Source organism: Scardinius erythrophthalmus (assembly GCF_964197995.2).
Source record: "Scardinius erythrophthalmus genome assembly, chromosome: 13".
Lineage (NCBI taxonomy): Eukaryota > Metazoa > Chordata > Actinopteri > Cypriniformes > Leuciscidae > Scardinius > Scardinius erythrophthalmus.
Window position 1 is genome coordinate 23326973 of NC_138233.1, and position 15268 is coordinate 23342240.

General features: G+C 37.7%; 1 protein-coding gene across 3 annotated transcripts in view; it reads left to right on the top strand.

Moving 5' to 3' along the window:
- pcdh11 (protocadherin 11) overlaps window positions 1-9772 on the top strand; it is a gene marked incomplete at both ends in the record, with an annotated part of 178593 nt that extends 168821 nt beyond the window's left edge. For all 3 annotated transcript variants that reach the window (XM_081383210.1, XM_081383212.1, XM_081383211.1), the window contains one exon: window positions 9381-9772. In XM_081383210.1, coding sequence (XP_081239336.1) covers window positions 9381-9772 — 392 coding nt within the window. The remainder of the gene's footprint in view (window positions 1-9380) is intronic.
- Between the last annotated feature and the right edge of the window lie 5496 nt (window positions 9773-15268).

Below are 15268 nucleotides of genomic sequence, written 5' to 3' on the forward strand. Positions count from 1 at the left end.
AATTATGTCATTAATGACTCACCCTCATGTCGTTCCAAGCCCGTAAGACCTCCGTTCATCTTCGGAACACAGTTTAAGATATTTTAGATTTAGTCCGAGAGCTTTCTGTTCCTCCATTAAAGTCAATGGACGTGTCACTGTTCACGTCCAGAAAGGCAATACAGACATCATCAAAGTAGACCATGTGACATCAGTGGCTCAATCTTAAGTTTATCAAGCGTCGAGAATACTTTTTGTGCGCAAAAAGTAAACAAAAATAACGACTTTATTCCACTATTCATTTCCTTCTCTCTAGGCCTCGAGTGAGTTCACGTAGTGTTTTTGCGTAGCGCGTCTGTGTTGTACGTCACACGCATCACACATGATCAGCGTCGGCCAATAGTGAGCCTATGTGTGACGTACAACACAGACGCGCTGCGCAAAAACACTACGTGCAATAGCTCGAGGCCTAGAGAGAAGGAAATGAATAGTGGAATAAAGTCGTTATTTTTGTTTACTTTTTGCGCACAAAAAGTATTCTCGTCGCTTGATAAACTTAAGATTGAGCCACTGATGTCACATGGTCTACTTTGATGATGTCTGTATTGCCTTTCTGGACGTGAACAGTGACACGTCCATTGACTTTCAATGGAGGAACAGAAAGCTCTCGGACTAAATCTAAAATATCTTAAACTGTGTTCCGAAGATGAACGGAGGTCTTACGGGCTTGGAACGACATGAGGGTGAGTCATTAATGACATAATTTTCATTTTTGGGTGAACTAACCCTTTAATAAAAAATCTGTTGAGATGCCGTCAGTCGACTCCACCCTTTTAAGAGGATAGACATTTTATACTAGACAGATTTTGAAATATATCACATCTTCACACAGAGGTTTTCATTTCATAAGGATTGAGGCAATTAGATGTGGTTTAAAAAGCTGGATCAAATGGTTTAAATATCAAATAATTTCAGACTATTTAGCAAAAATGTATAAGCCTTACTTCTTCCACAATCATTTTTTGTGAATGCAACGTATAAGCAAACATAATAATTGTCTAATTAAATAGAAAAACACTTTTAAGTATCCTCAGTAACAAAGACAGGTCACAGTTGTTGTGATTAATGTATCTGTATGACAGCACTCTCACTGTGAATACGCTCGTGTTGTAAGCGATGTCTGTTGTGCAGGTGTGAAAGATTATAAACAACTAGCGAATTGAGAAGATACAAGCCTGAACATTTGCCAAGCGTAAAGCTGATGCTTCTCTTTGTAAGATGCTCTTTTTCATGAAGAGAAATCTTCTGTGCCAGATTTTTATTCAAATACAGGAAACTGCACATGTGTTGCCCTGAAGTTTTTTTTACTGCCGACTAACAGATGGTGGGATGTGTACTTTATGTATTCAGGGGGCCATTATTCAAAAAAAAAAAAAAAACTTTTCTGCTGGACCCTAGAGCAACTCAGCTGTGCAATAGTGAATTATAACTTCCCGATGAAACTGTCATGCTGTTTGTCAATCAGTCATTTAATCTCAACAAGGCCATTTTTCATCAAACTATATATAGAATTCCTCAACTCTAAATTTGTCTCCATTCAGCCTTCAATCAAGTCAGTAACTGCACTGAATAACAAGTTAGGGTAACACTTTAGATTAGGTTCATATATTTACTAGTTGCTTATTAGCATGCATATTACTTTCATATTTGCTGTTTATTAGTACTTATAAAGCACATATTAATGCCTTTTTCTGCACGACTACAAAAACTACGTACTTACTATCAATAAGCATTAATTAGGAGCTTATTGAGAGAAAACTCCTAGTTAATAGTGAATACCTGTACCTTAAACTATATATACATACACACACACACACATATATATATATTTATTTATTTTTTTTTATTTATTTTTTTATTTTTTTTTGTGTATATTGCTTTTGTTGTATAATCGGGGCGGCAGTGGCTCAGTGGTTCATGTAGGTTGTCTACAAACCGGAAGGTTGGTGGTTCAATCCCCGGTTCCACCTGACCAAGTGCCGAGGTGTCCATGAGCAAGACACCTAACCCCAGCTGCTCCCGACGAGCTGGATGGCGCCTTGCATGGCTGACACCGCCATCGGTGTATGAATGAGTGTGTGAATGGGTGAATGTGAGGCGTATATACAGCGCTTTGGTGGCCATAGGTCTGTGAAAGCGCTATATAAATGCAGTCCATTTACCATTACCATTTACCATAATATTAAATTATTGCATTGTGTAATTCTTAACAGATTATTAGTCAACATAAATTCCATGAAATGTTGAGTTATATATATATTTTCATATAGGATTGTGCATTGGCTACCAATTTAAATGAATTTGTTAACGAAATGTATTATAAATTGTTATCATTAAGATTAATCCAGAAAGCAGGACTCGTAAAGATGCTGAAAACCTCCATATGGAAAATATGTTGTACGGCTCCACGGAGCCCGGAATTTCCTTAAAATATTGCAGTTGCTGGAGTGTTGCATGCCCCTGGCCTCCAGTTGTAATTTATTTTTGCGATGCATGTCACACTTTACATCCCACTGTACATTTGTACATTTGGGACTTCATGAATATATAATAGCAAAGAGCAGCATGAAATCATACGGATCTCCTCTGCAAAAGTAAAAGTGTAAATCACTCATAAGCAGCGATGAAATACGAGAGTGGTGCTGGAGTGGAGCTGGTGATGAAATGCATCTAGCCTGGAGTAAGTGGCCTTTCCCTGATTCATGAGAATGAAAAGTGGGCCTCTTATTTCACCTGATGGTTTTGTCCAACCCTTGAGTGAAAAATGGCATCTTTCCCCTTGTAAAACACCCATGGGGTTAAATAGCTCCATTATTATTAATGACCATCCATTTGCCAATCTAGATGTGGAGTCAGAGTGGGTGTGTAATAAAATGATAAAGTCCATGTAATTACAAACTCAATTATTATCTTTCAAATTTCATTTTGTTTGACAGCATGGGATTTGTTTGAAGTTTATGCCCTTTGTTCAATCTGTATTACACGCATATACAGAGACTGAGACCACATTGAAAATTTAGAATTCAAAATCTAATTTAAAGTTCACTAATTCTAGTCCACTAATCAAATAAGTATATTTGTGACGCTGACCATATTTTATCCTTCACAGATGGTGAGTTGGTTGTTGCTGAAGCGTGAGATGCTTTTTGATCTCAGTTTAGAGTCAATCACACAAATGTGTGTTTTCTCTTGTAGCAGTTTTGGTTTCCGACAAACATCTTGTTCAAAACCCTCTTAAATGAATTAGATCATTTTTAACTATTAATTAAACTAATGTGTAAATGTATTACTAACTAACGTGTAATGGAAAATAACCTACATTAAACAAAATCAATGCTAAATAGCAGTAGTTTCACTGGTGTTCTCAGAATTTTGGATCCCACTGAATTTGCATGCCCTTACATTTTACAGTATGCATGCATGCACACAGAAACTTTGTGATGTTTTTTTTTTTTTTTGGATGGGTCAAGAAAGTCCAGCTCTTTTTAAGGTTGTCAGCTGATTAAACTGTAATAATATACTGAATTCAGTATGCATATTCTCTCTTGTCATGTTCTTCTCTTGTCCCCAAGGGTTCTAACTGTGCTCATATCAAGTGCACCAATTAAATACATGTACAATTTGCATACATGGCTGAAAGGATACTAAACTTTGATTAAATATGCCACAGTCTGCCCCCTCGGTGGGCATGTTTTGACTCAATGAACTTCATGAAGACTCATTACTTGATCATTTGCATTTTGAAAAAAAAAAAAAAAAAACATAACCCTTAAACCTTTGCCATGATCTCTCATGAAACTTTTATTTATGCTGTTCAACACAAGTAAAAAAAAAAAAAAAAAAAAAAAAAAAAAAATTCAAAACATAGACACTAAAAGCAATTTTACACTGAATCCTGTATTACACTTTTGACATAACATTCTATGTTTATTGAATTTAAAAAAATCAAGGCTGAATTCTCTCGTTCATCACGCAGAAATGTGATGTAGGTGCTACAGAGCCTGGTTTTCTTAAGCTCTACAGTCAACCAGATAATGTTTAGACAGGAGAGAGAGAGAGAGAGAGAGAGAGAGAGAGAGAGAGAGAGAGAGAGAGAGCAGGGAGCGATGATGTTCTGTATTTATGCAATTAGCTCTCTAATTGGTAGTAATGGGTTTGCACATGCTAACATAATGACTTGAGTAATCATCTCTGTGGCATCCTTGATGTAAATCCCATCAAGATATATTCAGGTCGTGCTGCCTTGCTTAACAGCCCTGTCAGAAATTGTCATTTGTGCTTATTGTCTGACTTCAGCATGTCCGTGTGCTGTGAACACTGTATCATCGCACTTCCTGTGACCCATACTGTCATATACCGTGCTTTCAGTTCCTTTATATCACTATACCCCAGCAACATGTCAGTTAATTTTATGTTAACTGTTGTTGTTTTTCCTTTCCACAACAGCATTTCTTGCTGTACAACCTGGTGTATCTGTGTAAATGGTGAGATGTCACATTTAACGAACTCTGTAACAATTACTTTTCTTTTGTTTTAGTTGGTAAAAATAAGCTCAGGTTATGGAACAAAAGACGAGGCCTTTGAGGTTCGTCATACGGGAGCAATCTGATTACCAATCTCTGACGACAATGTTAGACAATGTTTGCAGGGGAAGATTGAAAACATTTTCAAGCGTTCGCACCGCTGTAATTACAGGTGTGAATCAGCCCGGGACTTCAATCAATAGCCAGTGGCCATTTTGCAAAATGTTTCAATCTATAGACAATTTGCTTTGAATGTGAGCCGTTATTAGAAGCCCTATTACTCTCAGAGTAAATAGGTTTGGCATTTGTAAGCGAACGCTTTGCAAGAATGTAAATATAATTTACCCCACACAGCATTCAACTTCACCCAATCATCTGCAGAAGATCTTTGTGGAGAAATTAAAAATGCTGTCTCTTACCCCCAAATGCAAGGTTTTCCAACAAGCATTTATGTATGCGGAGACCGGAGCACAAGGGGTCTGATTCTTTTTTAAAAGCTCGACGGGAGAGTAATGATACCCCCTGAATACAAAAAGCACTTAAACAGCATCAGAGTGAGCCACTGCCTCCGGCTGACGAAAGCATTCAGTGCTGTCACCCACATCAGTCAAGCAGTACTAGTCCCTGTGGAGGAGAAACTGATACGGACTACATTTTTGGAGCCGTTTAATGTGAAATATCACATGCGAAAAATAGTAGCTCTCCTGGCTGTTGACATAGCGCCACTGCCAGCTCGTGCTGTGCCTCTGCACGCTGGAAAGCCACGCAGCGTGGCTTCAAAACACCTTTTACACATAATGTAATTGCACACACACACTCTCCTCTGCTTGTGCTGATTGACTTCACACGAGCACGCACACACAGACCTGCTGGGCAAATGCACTAAAGGTGTCTACGGAGTTGTGCTAGGGCCGCTACTTGTGTCTGCCTGCGCAAGTATCTGTCCACCGTGGCGTGATGCGCTCAGCCCTCCAAAGAACAATGGCTCTGAAAGACACCTCCAATTTCCAAAGCAGCTCTGGGGTGATTTACAGCAGCCTCCGAGAGCGACCTGGCCAGGACTCATTCTGCTTGCTCAGAGAGTGAGTGAGCGGCATCATTTTTCCTTAATGAAGTTAGTGACCCTCTGAAAGGTGACACGTTTACCGCTCCACTGATTTATGCACTGATGCTCTGAGGCAGAGTAAAGACCGGGAGGATGTGGCCACATCTCTCTCTCTCTCTACATTCTTTCTGTTTCTAGCTTTCTATATTTGTGCTATTCTGTCCAGTTCCCTGGTATTTAAACAAACCAACATGCAAAACACAAGCATATTACAGCTCTGTTCCAAAACCTAGTAAAATGCCTAAAGCCCACAATATACTTAGGTTTTTTTTCACAAATATGAGCATACGCACAATATGCACATACTGTACATGTGCAGCCAAATGTTTCTAACCGTGCATACTGTATGCTTAGATCGCTCATGCGCCTTGAATCTTTTGCACTGCTTAGTTTGTCCACAAGGCAACAACACTGCCCTGTCGAAAAAGAAACGGAAGAGACAGAACAACAACAAACTGTACAGTAGATGGGGATTAATGCTGCATTTAAGATGAAGTCGGAGGTGGGAATATCCCAGTTGAATATTTCCAATCATGGCAAAATCATAAATTAAAGTTCTGACTGTCCCCAAATAAGCATATGTTCATTCAAGTGAGCTTTTGGAATGTTAAATAAAGTGGTACACTATTCCGGACTTTAGCTCTAGATTCTTGTCTATCTATTAGTTATTGAACAAGTAAAACAGGCATTTATTTATACACAAAATATTGTTATAGTATATTTATTACATATTAAATGTAGGGGTGTGACGGTTAGTATATAACCGTGAGACCGACGGTTATAGTTGAACACCGTCATTAGAACTCTATAACCGCCAAAACCGTGTTATTAAAATATTTTTTACAAACATTTTTTTATCATAGAGAATGTTTAACTACTAATTAAAAACAATTGTTAACAGTCTGTGTTATTAGTGATCTACGTCGTTTCCAACTGTATTTGATTCTTTGCCAAGTCCCCCTGACCGACCGCCAATCATTTGAGATAGAAATAAAAGCTACGACTATGATATAGTGATGTGCCATCATTATGAGATTTATTAAACAAAGGAAAAACATTTGCAATAATAGACATTAGCAATAAACATTTGCAATAATAACAAATGTATCATTACCGTGATCGTGCAGTTTAGCCCTTGACTGGCCCCAAACATGTTTGATAAACGAAACATATACAGTGTGTGTATATATGATGTGTATTACATTTTAGCTCAAAAAACAATTGTAATAAAAGATTGGATCATAAGATGCGCAATATTTCGGGAGACATGTTTTTTACCACTTAATGAAGTTTTGTAAATCATCAGACATGATTTTTACCACTTCATTAAGTTTTGCTTTGTAGAAAGCCTTTCTTTAAAACGAATTTCGTTTTGTACAAATTGTATCTTAATTTTAATAAATGTTTCATCAACCAATTTCATGTAGCCTATTTAATAAATAAAAAGAAAACATAGTAGACAATATAATAACCGCGACATGCAGGCGCGGGCGCGCCGCGTTCACTTGCATTGCATTTCATTGTGAACTAGAGCGCATCTCATCGTAAATGAATGAAACTCAGCGTAGGCCTATTCCTCATACATTAGCATTAAATATCTTTGCTGCATCCTTTCTAGAACAGACAAGGGCTTTCTTGCGGCTCGCATCAGCAGAGCATTGCATCGTCCATAGACCGCAAAACAATCAACGGATGGCGGGCGGGTGCGGCTTTAAAAAAAAAAAAAAAAAACATTGGTGCGGATGTTGAGATATCCAACACCCCCCCCCACCACCCCCCCACCCCGGCCGACGGTTATGTTATGAACCGTCACATTTGACTCACGTCATAACCGTCATCACCAATTCTGAAACCGGCACACCCCTAATTAAATGTTCATACAATACATGCAGCAGAATACATAAGTGTATTTTTACATTCCACATAAACCAGCTCTGTATGCTCATTGGTCACCTCCATCTTGGAAATGACACCAAATGAAGCTTCACACTGAGGTTGGAGTTGTCTGACTTGTAGTGGCATTTCAGATGTTATTTTCCATTGGGAGGAGGTAAACTGTTAAACTGTTTTTATTGGTGTTTCTTAAACACTGAACACGGTTTATTTGTAATTAACATTTCTTGGATTTATTGACAGATGTTTATGTTTATCAGCATTACTGTGGCTCAAATCCTGCAATTCCTGTCAAATACGTAAATACATCATTCTACTTCTCCAACAGGAGAAGACAAATCAAGTCAACAGGCTTGCCATCTCTGAACTGTCAACATCTCAGGCATTAACAAATCCATGAGATGTCATTGAAAATAATGCAATATTATGCAGCCTATGGTTCCAAGAATCATAGATAGTTCATTGATAGATTGTAGGGATCTTTGATGATTAATAATATTTATAAGAGCTTTACCCAGTAATATTTTACATTATGCACAATTATCTAACATTAATGATAAACGAAAATCAGATGCTAGAGACTACTATAGATTCACACATGAGAATAACTATGGTCTTCTTGCTCTTGAGTGGACTGGCTTTGACTGTTTAAATATGGTGGATGGCTTACGTATAGTGATATATTACGATATCTGTGTATAGATATCTTTGGCACAAACAGTAAATAATGTTTCTAGCCAGACACAGCAAGGTCATGGGTTCAATTCTCAGGAAATGCAAGTGCACTGTAAGATAAATGCGTAAATATTTATTCTGTATTGCTGCTGTTCAATATTTTCTGAGTTCCCTTTGCATGATATTTGTTGGTAAACTATATTGGCTCCTGGTGGTAAAAATAAAAAATAACCTAAGCATGTAGTGTAAGGGGAACCAGACTTAGTCGCTTTTAATTATTTCTAACACCTTTACTTATGCAAATATGCTAAATAATTTCAAGATGACAGCTTGGAGGGGGGACCAGTGATGTTCAGCCCCTTTTCTTAGCGGGTTAAGATATAAATCCGCCGCTGTAGGGCTCCCGCCTGCCTCCGCGAGCACTGTTTTACATTCTAATTATTAGAGTTGACAGGCTTTATGGCTGGGGCTCAATACTGAGGCCTTTTCCTTGGCGCATCTTGCATGTGATGTCAAAGAAGGTTTAATGAGATAAGAAAGTTTGAGTCCTGTAGTTTACTGTTCTCTTTCCTTTGCGTGAATCACATTCCGATCATCACAGCTACTGTAGGACGTTTGCCGAGCCTAATACTGTACGTGTCAGCTGCGTTAACAAGTAGGCGAAGGAGGAGGAATCGCTGCGTTACTGTTTGATTTATCTTAATTGACTTGATTTTAGTGGGAGACATCAGCAGAAGAGAGGTGTGCCACGATGACTAGGATTAAAATAAACAATGGTTTTAGAGCAGTTCATTAATTCCTTAATATGTAAAAAGCCAATCTCAGACACAAACAACAGAGACTTTTTTTTAAGATTTAATTAAGCTACAGGGAATTCAGCGCATATTGTAGGTAAACACTCAGGACCATGGGAATACCATTTAAATTAAAAGAACTGGTGTTGTTTTTCTCATTATGAGATGAATTAAACATTTATCACTGCCTTTCATTTCTCTCAGAAGCTGACATTTACAGGTCACCTTTTGATAGCGCCAATTTTTTATTGTCTCCAAGTGCCTTGGCAATAAGAGAAAGTATGATTTATTTTGTCTTCTTGTGTTCACCTCTTGACTGAGCCTTCGCATTTGTCATTTCATCATCCACAGCTATTGAAGTCAACCTGCAGAAGGCTCTCGCCGAAGCCTCGGAGACCTGTACCCAGGAATGTCTGATCCTGGGTCATTCTGACAGCTGCTGGATGCCGCCAGCGCTGACCCAATTCCAGACGTCCGGCGCCGCCACTCTGCCCTCCTTTGGTTTTCAACAAAGCTGGGCGCGGGGGACCAATACGGATGGGCGTCACACTCTTGGCAGGTCAGTGCCCAAAGATGATCTGGACAAAGGGAGCAACCGGCCCCAATTCTACAACACACTTGAGAGACACTGCAGCAAGAAAGAGGATACTATCAAGGTCATCCCTCTAGCCAGCTTTTCCGCCACGTCCAGCCCTCAGACGTCCGCGAGCGGAGGAGCCTTCCTGCGCGAGCATCAGCTGTAGAAGCGAGGGTAGGCCTCAGAGTACAGCATAATGAGAGTGATTGAAAACGAAAAGCTGACGGGTTTCTGATGATTATTAGCATATGTCAAACGCTTCTTGACACGTGATATTTTTAAACACGGCAGAAGGGGAAGTTAAAGCAAAGGACAGTAGCTTTCAAGATCCTCAATGAAACTGAAACATGTACAGTAGACAAATGGTAGATATAGACCAAAGTAGCTACTCAAGTAAAAAATGAAAACGAAAAAAAAAAAAGTGGTTTAAATATGTGTCTTAGTGACTGATTAGTGGCAAATGAATTAAGCTTTACTGTTGATCAAAAGGGACAAGATTTTTATTTCATTTTTTGTGCACCTTTTGAATGCAACTTGACAGCAAATTACTTTTAAGTGTACACTGCTGGAGGAAATCATTGCATACGTTTACATGCACACCGATATTCCTACTTAATTATGAAATTGCAGTATAAAAAAAAACCTTATGTAAGCGTCATGTTCTTGTTACTTAAAGAAAATGTGTGCATATTCCGAACATTATTTGGTCTAATTATAAATCCGTATCCTTGCACGTCTGCATTTCAGCAGTTAGCGGTCTTCGCGGGTTTAATTGGTGCTCACTAACGGCAAAGCCAGTGCTCATTTCTTTGTGCTTTGCACATGAACGCAGACACACTCATAAACAAAACAATGAAAATTAGGCTCTGAGTTAAGAACCGCATTTGGAATATTGCGACGCATGTAAGCGTAGTCAATAAGGTTAAGTGTTATGTGTGAGCGCTCGGTGACCCTGGTATTTCTTTCGGCTTCGGTGAGGTGTGTCGTTTCTAGCTGAATTTCCACCTGAGTCAGTTTTATTCTGCTAAATAAACTGAGACCTAGTTCCATGCCTCTTAATGTGCTGCTTGCTCTGTCAAGACTACAGATACAGCCAAGCCTCTCTGCAAAAATTAGTCTTGCTCGGTGTTAACGCATAGAAACTTTTATATATTAGGGTGCTTTTTTCTTGTTAAACTTTGACGTTAGCTCTTTTCTCCCTGGTGAGCTTAGAGCCTTCCTCTGATTTTCAGCGTGTTGGTAGTTTCCATGCACCTGACACCCTTTCTCTCCCATTATAAGAAACCCGCTTATTTTCTACATTATCTCATTAGCTGAGGCACAGACATGGCTAAAAAGACATCCTTTGTTTTTTCGCACCCTTACATCAAGTTTTCCTCTTGATATATATAATGTATGCACCACAATAAGTGCCATGGAACCAATTACAAGAATCTCCCAATAGTATAATTACTTTGATCAGTAATCACTGTAACCGTTACAGAAGCCGAGTGCTGCTCTATAATAGTATAATTAGCTACCTTTTGTATGTGCGTGTGTGTGCGTATGCGACTGCTCGCTAGCTAAATGGTACGCACTTCTTTTTAAAACGTACGAAAAAATAAGTTTGTGAGATTTATATATAACGATGTCAAAGAAACAGCCTTAAGATGTAGATGTGTATTGTATGGATGTGATGACTGCTTATTGAAGTAGAAGTTTGCTTACAATCGTGTCACATTTTTTGTCAAAACATTCAGTATATTCAAACAGAGACATCAAGTAATCCCTTAAAGTGGCTATGAGGATTGAGAAATCAGCACAAATTTAATTCGCTAACAGTCCTCCTTAGTATATACTGATGACACAGAAATATTTGGGTCAGTGATCCAAAAAATTACTTCACTATGAAATAGTGTGCGTGCCAGCGACAAGAAACGTGTCACAGCGAAGACGTGTTGGAGTGTGTTGATGTGAGAGAACTGACAATCACTCCGGCAGATGTTCCCTATACAACTGTATAAAATCTGCCGAACACTCATGATTAAGAGAAATAATTGCAGTGTGGGACTCTATCAATGGAAGGAAGCAGTGCCCTGGTGCTAGCTGTGACTGTATTGCTGGGATAAGAGTATTGAGTGACGGTGTAATGACAGCGACTCAACTCGCACTCTCCTAATCCACACAATAAATCTGGAAAGCTCGAAAGACAAGGTATGAAATACTAATATTAGCCGTAATGTTTGTATTGCATAACACTGTTTGAAAATCTCTGCTTCTGTTCATTCATCACACCACAGAAAGCACCTAGTTGCAAATTATTGAAAGATTATCATCAGTTTTTGGAAGTCTTTTGAGCTTCCAATAATTAAAAACAATGAGCTTTAGAGTTTCACATATTAAACTATTTACTTTCTTTTCAGAACTGCATAATTTTAGTGGTTTTACATTCTTAAAGTCAACATGAAATCAAAACTGACCCTATATACGATCTTAAATGCATGTTCCTGCAGGGTCTTTGTGAACAATTCATCTGTACACATTTTTCTTTAATGGAAAAAATGCTAATCTACTAGGGGTGTGCAGAAAAGCCAATATCTGTTTATCTTACAATCTTACACTGTATTCGGATAATACCAGAAGTGGGCGATGCTTTAACCAGAAGTTCGTAATATTGTGGTTTCATTTAACAAATATTCCTTGTATAACTCATAAATATATACATACATGCATACATAAATACATACATATATTTAAGTTAACATTTATTTAAATATCTTCTAATATTATATCGGAGCCGATATGCATTCCGATGGCAAATCTGAATAAATGATAAAGAATACATAAATTCTTGCCGTCTCCCAGAGACAGTGAGACAGAGAAACATATCATGTAGCCTATCGTATCATACAAGGTTTAAAAAATTCAAAGCGACATCAAGTAGTAGAAAATCTGTATGATTCTTTCTTAGTTGATATTACTCTTGACAGAGAGCTGGTTTGTGAGAGACAGGTAGAGACAGCAACGCGGTTATTTGATTCGCGATCGTGCTATGCTCATTTCAATCATTTTTGTATAATATTGTACAAGGTTTAAATAATTGTATGAATTCTGAGAGAACGCACATACTCATTTATAGACCTTATTCAGAGAAGCACCATGACAGGTACAGTATGAAAGTGAGGCTGTGAGGAATAGACTTACCGTTTTCAATGGCATCTGCTATAAAAAGCTGTATAAAGCTCCTAGATCACTTATAATTTTACACAGCTCATGTTGTCTGGAGTTTTTTTGTCTCCTGAAATTTCTTGGAAAGATATTTTTGCAGTGTTTTGTCAGCAGAACAATCCAAAAACAACATGAAGAGATGTATCTCTATCCGTCACAGCCTCGTTTGAATTCCCGTAAAAAATAAATAAAAAAATGCTGTGAATAAGGTCTATTCCGTAGCGATTGTAGAATGATATGTATAATATCATGTAATACAATATCATTCTGGGATAGAAACCTTTCATGGTCCAGTCATATCCCTAATGATTAAATTAAAAAGTCTTTCCTCGCCAGCGTTTTTTTTTTTTTTTTTTTTACATTTTCACAAAAATGTCGTGGCCCACAGAATATTTTGTTGTATAAATATCTGAACATACAACATATATCAAAAGAAAGAACAAAGCCTCTGCTTTTAAAGGAACACTCAACCGTTTTTTTAAATAGGGCTTATTCACCTTCTTTCCTACATTTAGATAGGTGGGCAAATGCATTTTTGTCTCAGTGCATGCATTGTTTTAGTTTGACAGGGTCGGTGCTAGCTTAGCTTAGCATAATGAATGGAATCCTTTGTTGCCAGCTAGCATGTCCTGAGTAAAAGTGATTTAAAAAACAAACAAAAAAACACCTAATTACTTCTTGTGGCCTGCGTATTCACAACGAGTACAAATAGCGATGCAGATTATCACTAGGTGATTTCCTATGCAGATATTGACTTGGGACTATATTGGAGGAAGCACAGGCGAAGCACTGCTACTTGGGCGCAGAGATATCACGCCCAAGTAGCAGTGCTTCGCCTGTGCTTCCCCCTAATATAGTCCTTAATATATAAGTCAATATCTGCCTAGGAAATCGTCTAGTGTTAATCTGCATCGCTATTTGTACTCGTCGTAAATACACAGGGCCACAAGAAGTAATTAGTTGTTTTTTTTTTAGTTTTTTTTTTTATATCACTTTTACTCAGGACATGCTAGCTGGCAACAAAGGATTCCATTCATTATGCTAAGCTAAGCTAGCGCCGACCCTGTCAAACTAAAACAATGCATGCACTGAGACAAAAATGCATTTGCCCACCTATCTAAATGTAGGAAAGAAGGTGAATAAGCCCTATTTCAAAAAACGGTGGAGTGTTCCTTTAAACAAAACCCTGTTTTACTCTAGCTTCATGATTTTTTTTTTTTATTAACACTTGAATGTGGGTAAGCTTCATAAAAAAGCAACATTGAGCAAAAAGCAGAGAAAATCACGTTTTTGTAAGACTACATCCAGATCATATTCAGAACGATGATCAAAACACAGATGGAGTAGATCGAATAAAGCTTTCACTCCCAAAGCTACACAGTCCTATAGCTCGTCCTGGGTCGACATTTCATTTAGTAACATTAGGCAGTTTTGATTTATATGCCGTTTAATGTCATTGCGTTATTTTACATATGCAGTTGATTACATATTATATTGACTGTTTCTACATCTTCTTTGCATGCGTTTTGATCAGGAGATTCTGTACTCTTTCAGAAGATGCGTAATAGCGCCCCCTACCGTATAACATTGAAAACATGGAAAATACAGTCAGTGGCAGGGAAGCGTTGTCTCACAAATGACAGAAATTTCTGTCAATGGCGGGGAAAGAGTTAAACCCTGTTTTTTTTTATTTTTTGTTTTTTTTTTATTGAATAGTCCATTTCTATCAGAAATTTACCACAAATGTAGAATAAAATAAATGCTTTGCAAATGCTATTTCATGTTGACTTCAAAAATGTATGGACTTGAAGAGAAGTATTTTCTGAAATCTGAAATGGACATTTTGGAGTTGTGGACAACTACATTAGTGCCAAGGACAAAAACATGTGCGAGAATGAATGAAAACAACAATATATGTGACTGATAAATAAATGCATAGAAAGTTCCAATATGCATGGTTATTCTCCCCTCTAGCACTTTTGTACTTTTCTAAAAAGTTGGTTCCCTGATGTATCATGTAAGCAGCCTTGATAATGAGGTGTTTCTTTCCTCTGAAATAATATTATTATAATTTTTTTTTTTTTTTTTCGTTTTTTTTTTTTTTTTTTCTGGAAAATATTATGGCAGATCATCTCAGTAGTCTGGCATCTTCATTTGCATGTGTTCCAGTTGACCTTCGCTGGCTGACTGTGTTCTGCACCACTAAACCCTTGTTCTGACACTAATCAGAATCTGTGTGCTGTCAAATGGTCATATCTCTCGGGTTGTGTTATAGTTAGTTTGAAGGATTAGAATGGCAACACACTTTCCGCATCCAACAAGTCAATACACAAATTAAATACATTTTCATCATTACCATACAAAAAATAAAAATAAAAAAAAGTAAATAAAAAAAATATATATAAAAAAAAAAGCAAGAGCAAAGTGTACATAGATATACTTAGCATTAACCCTG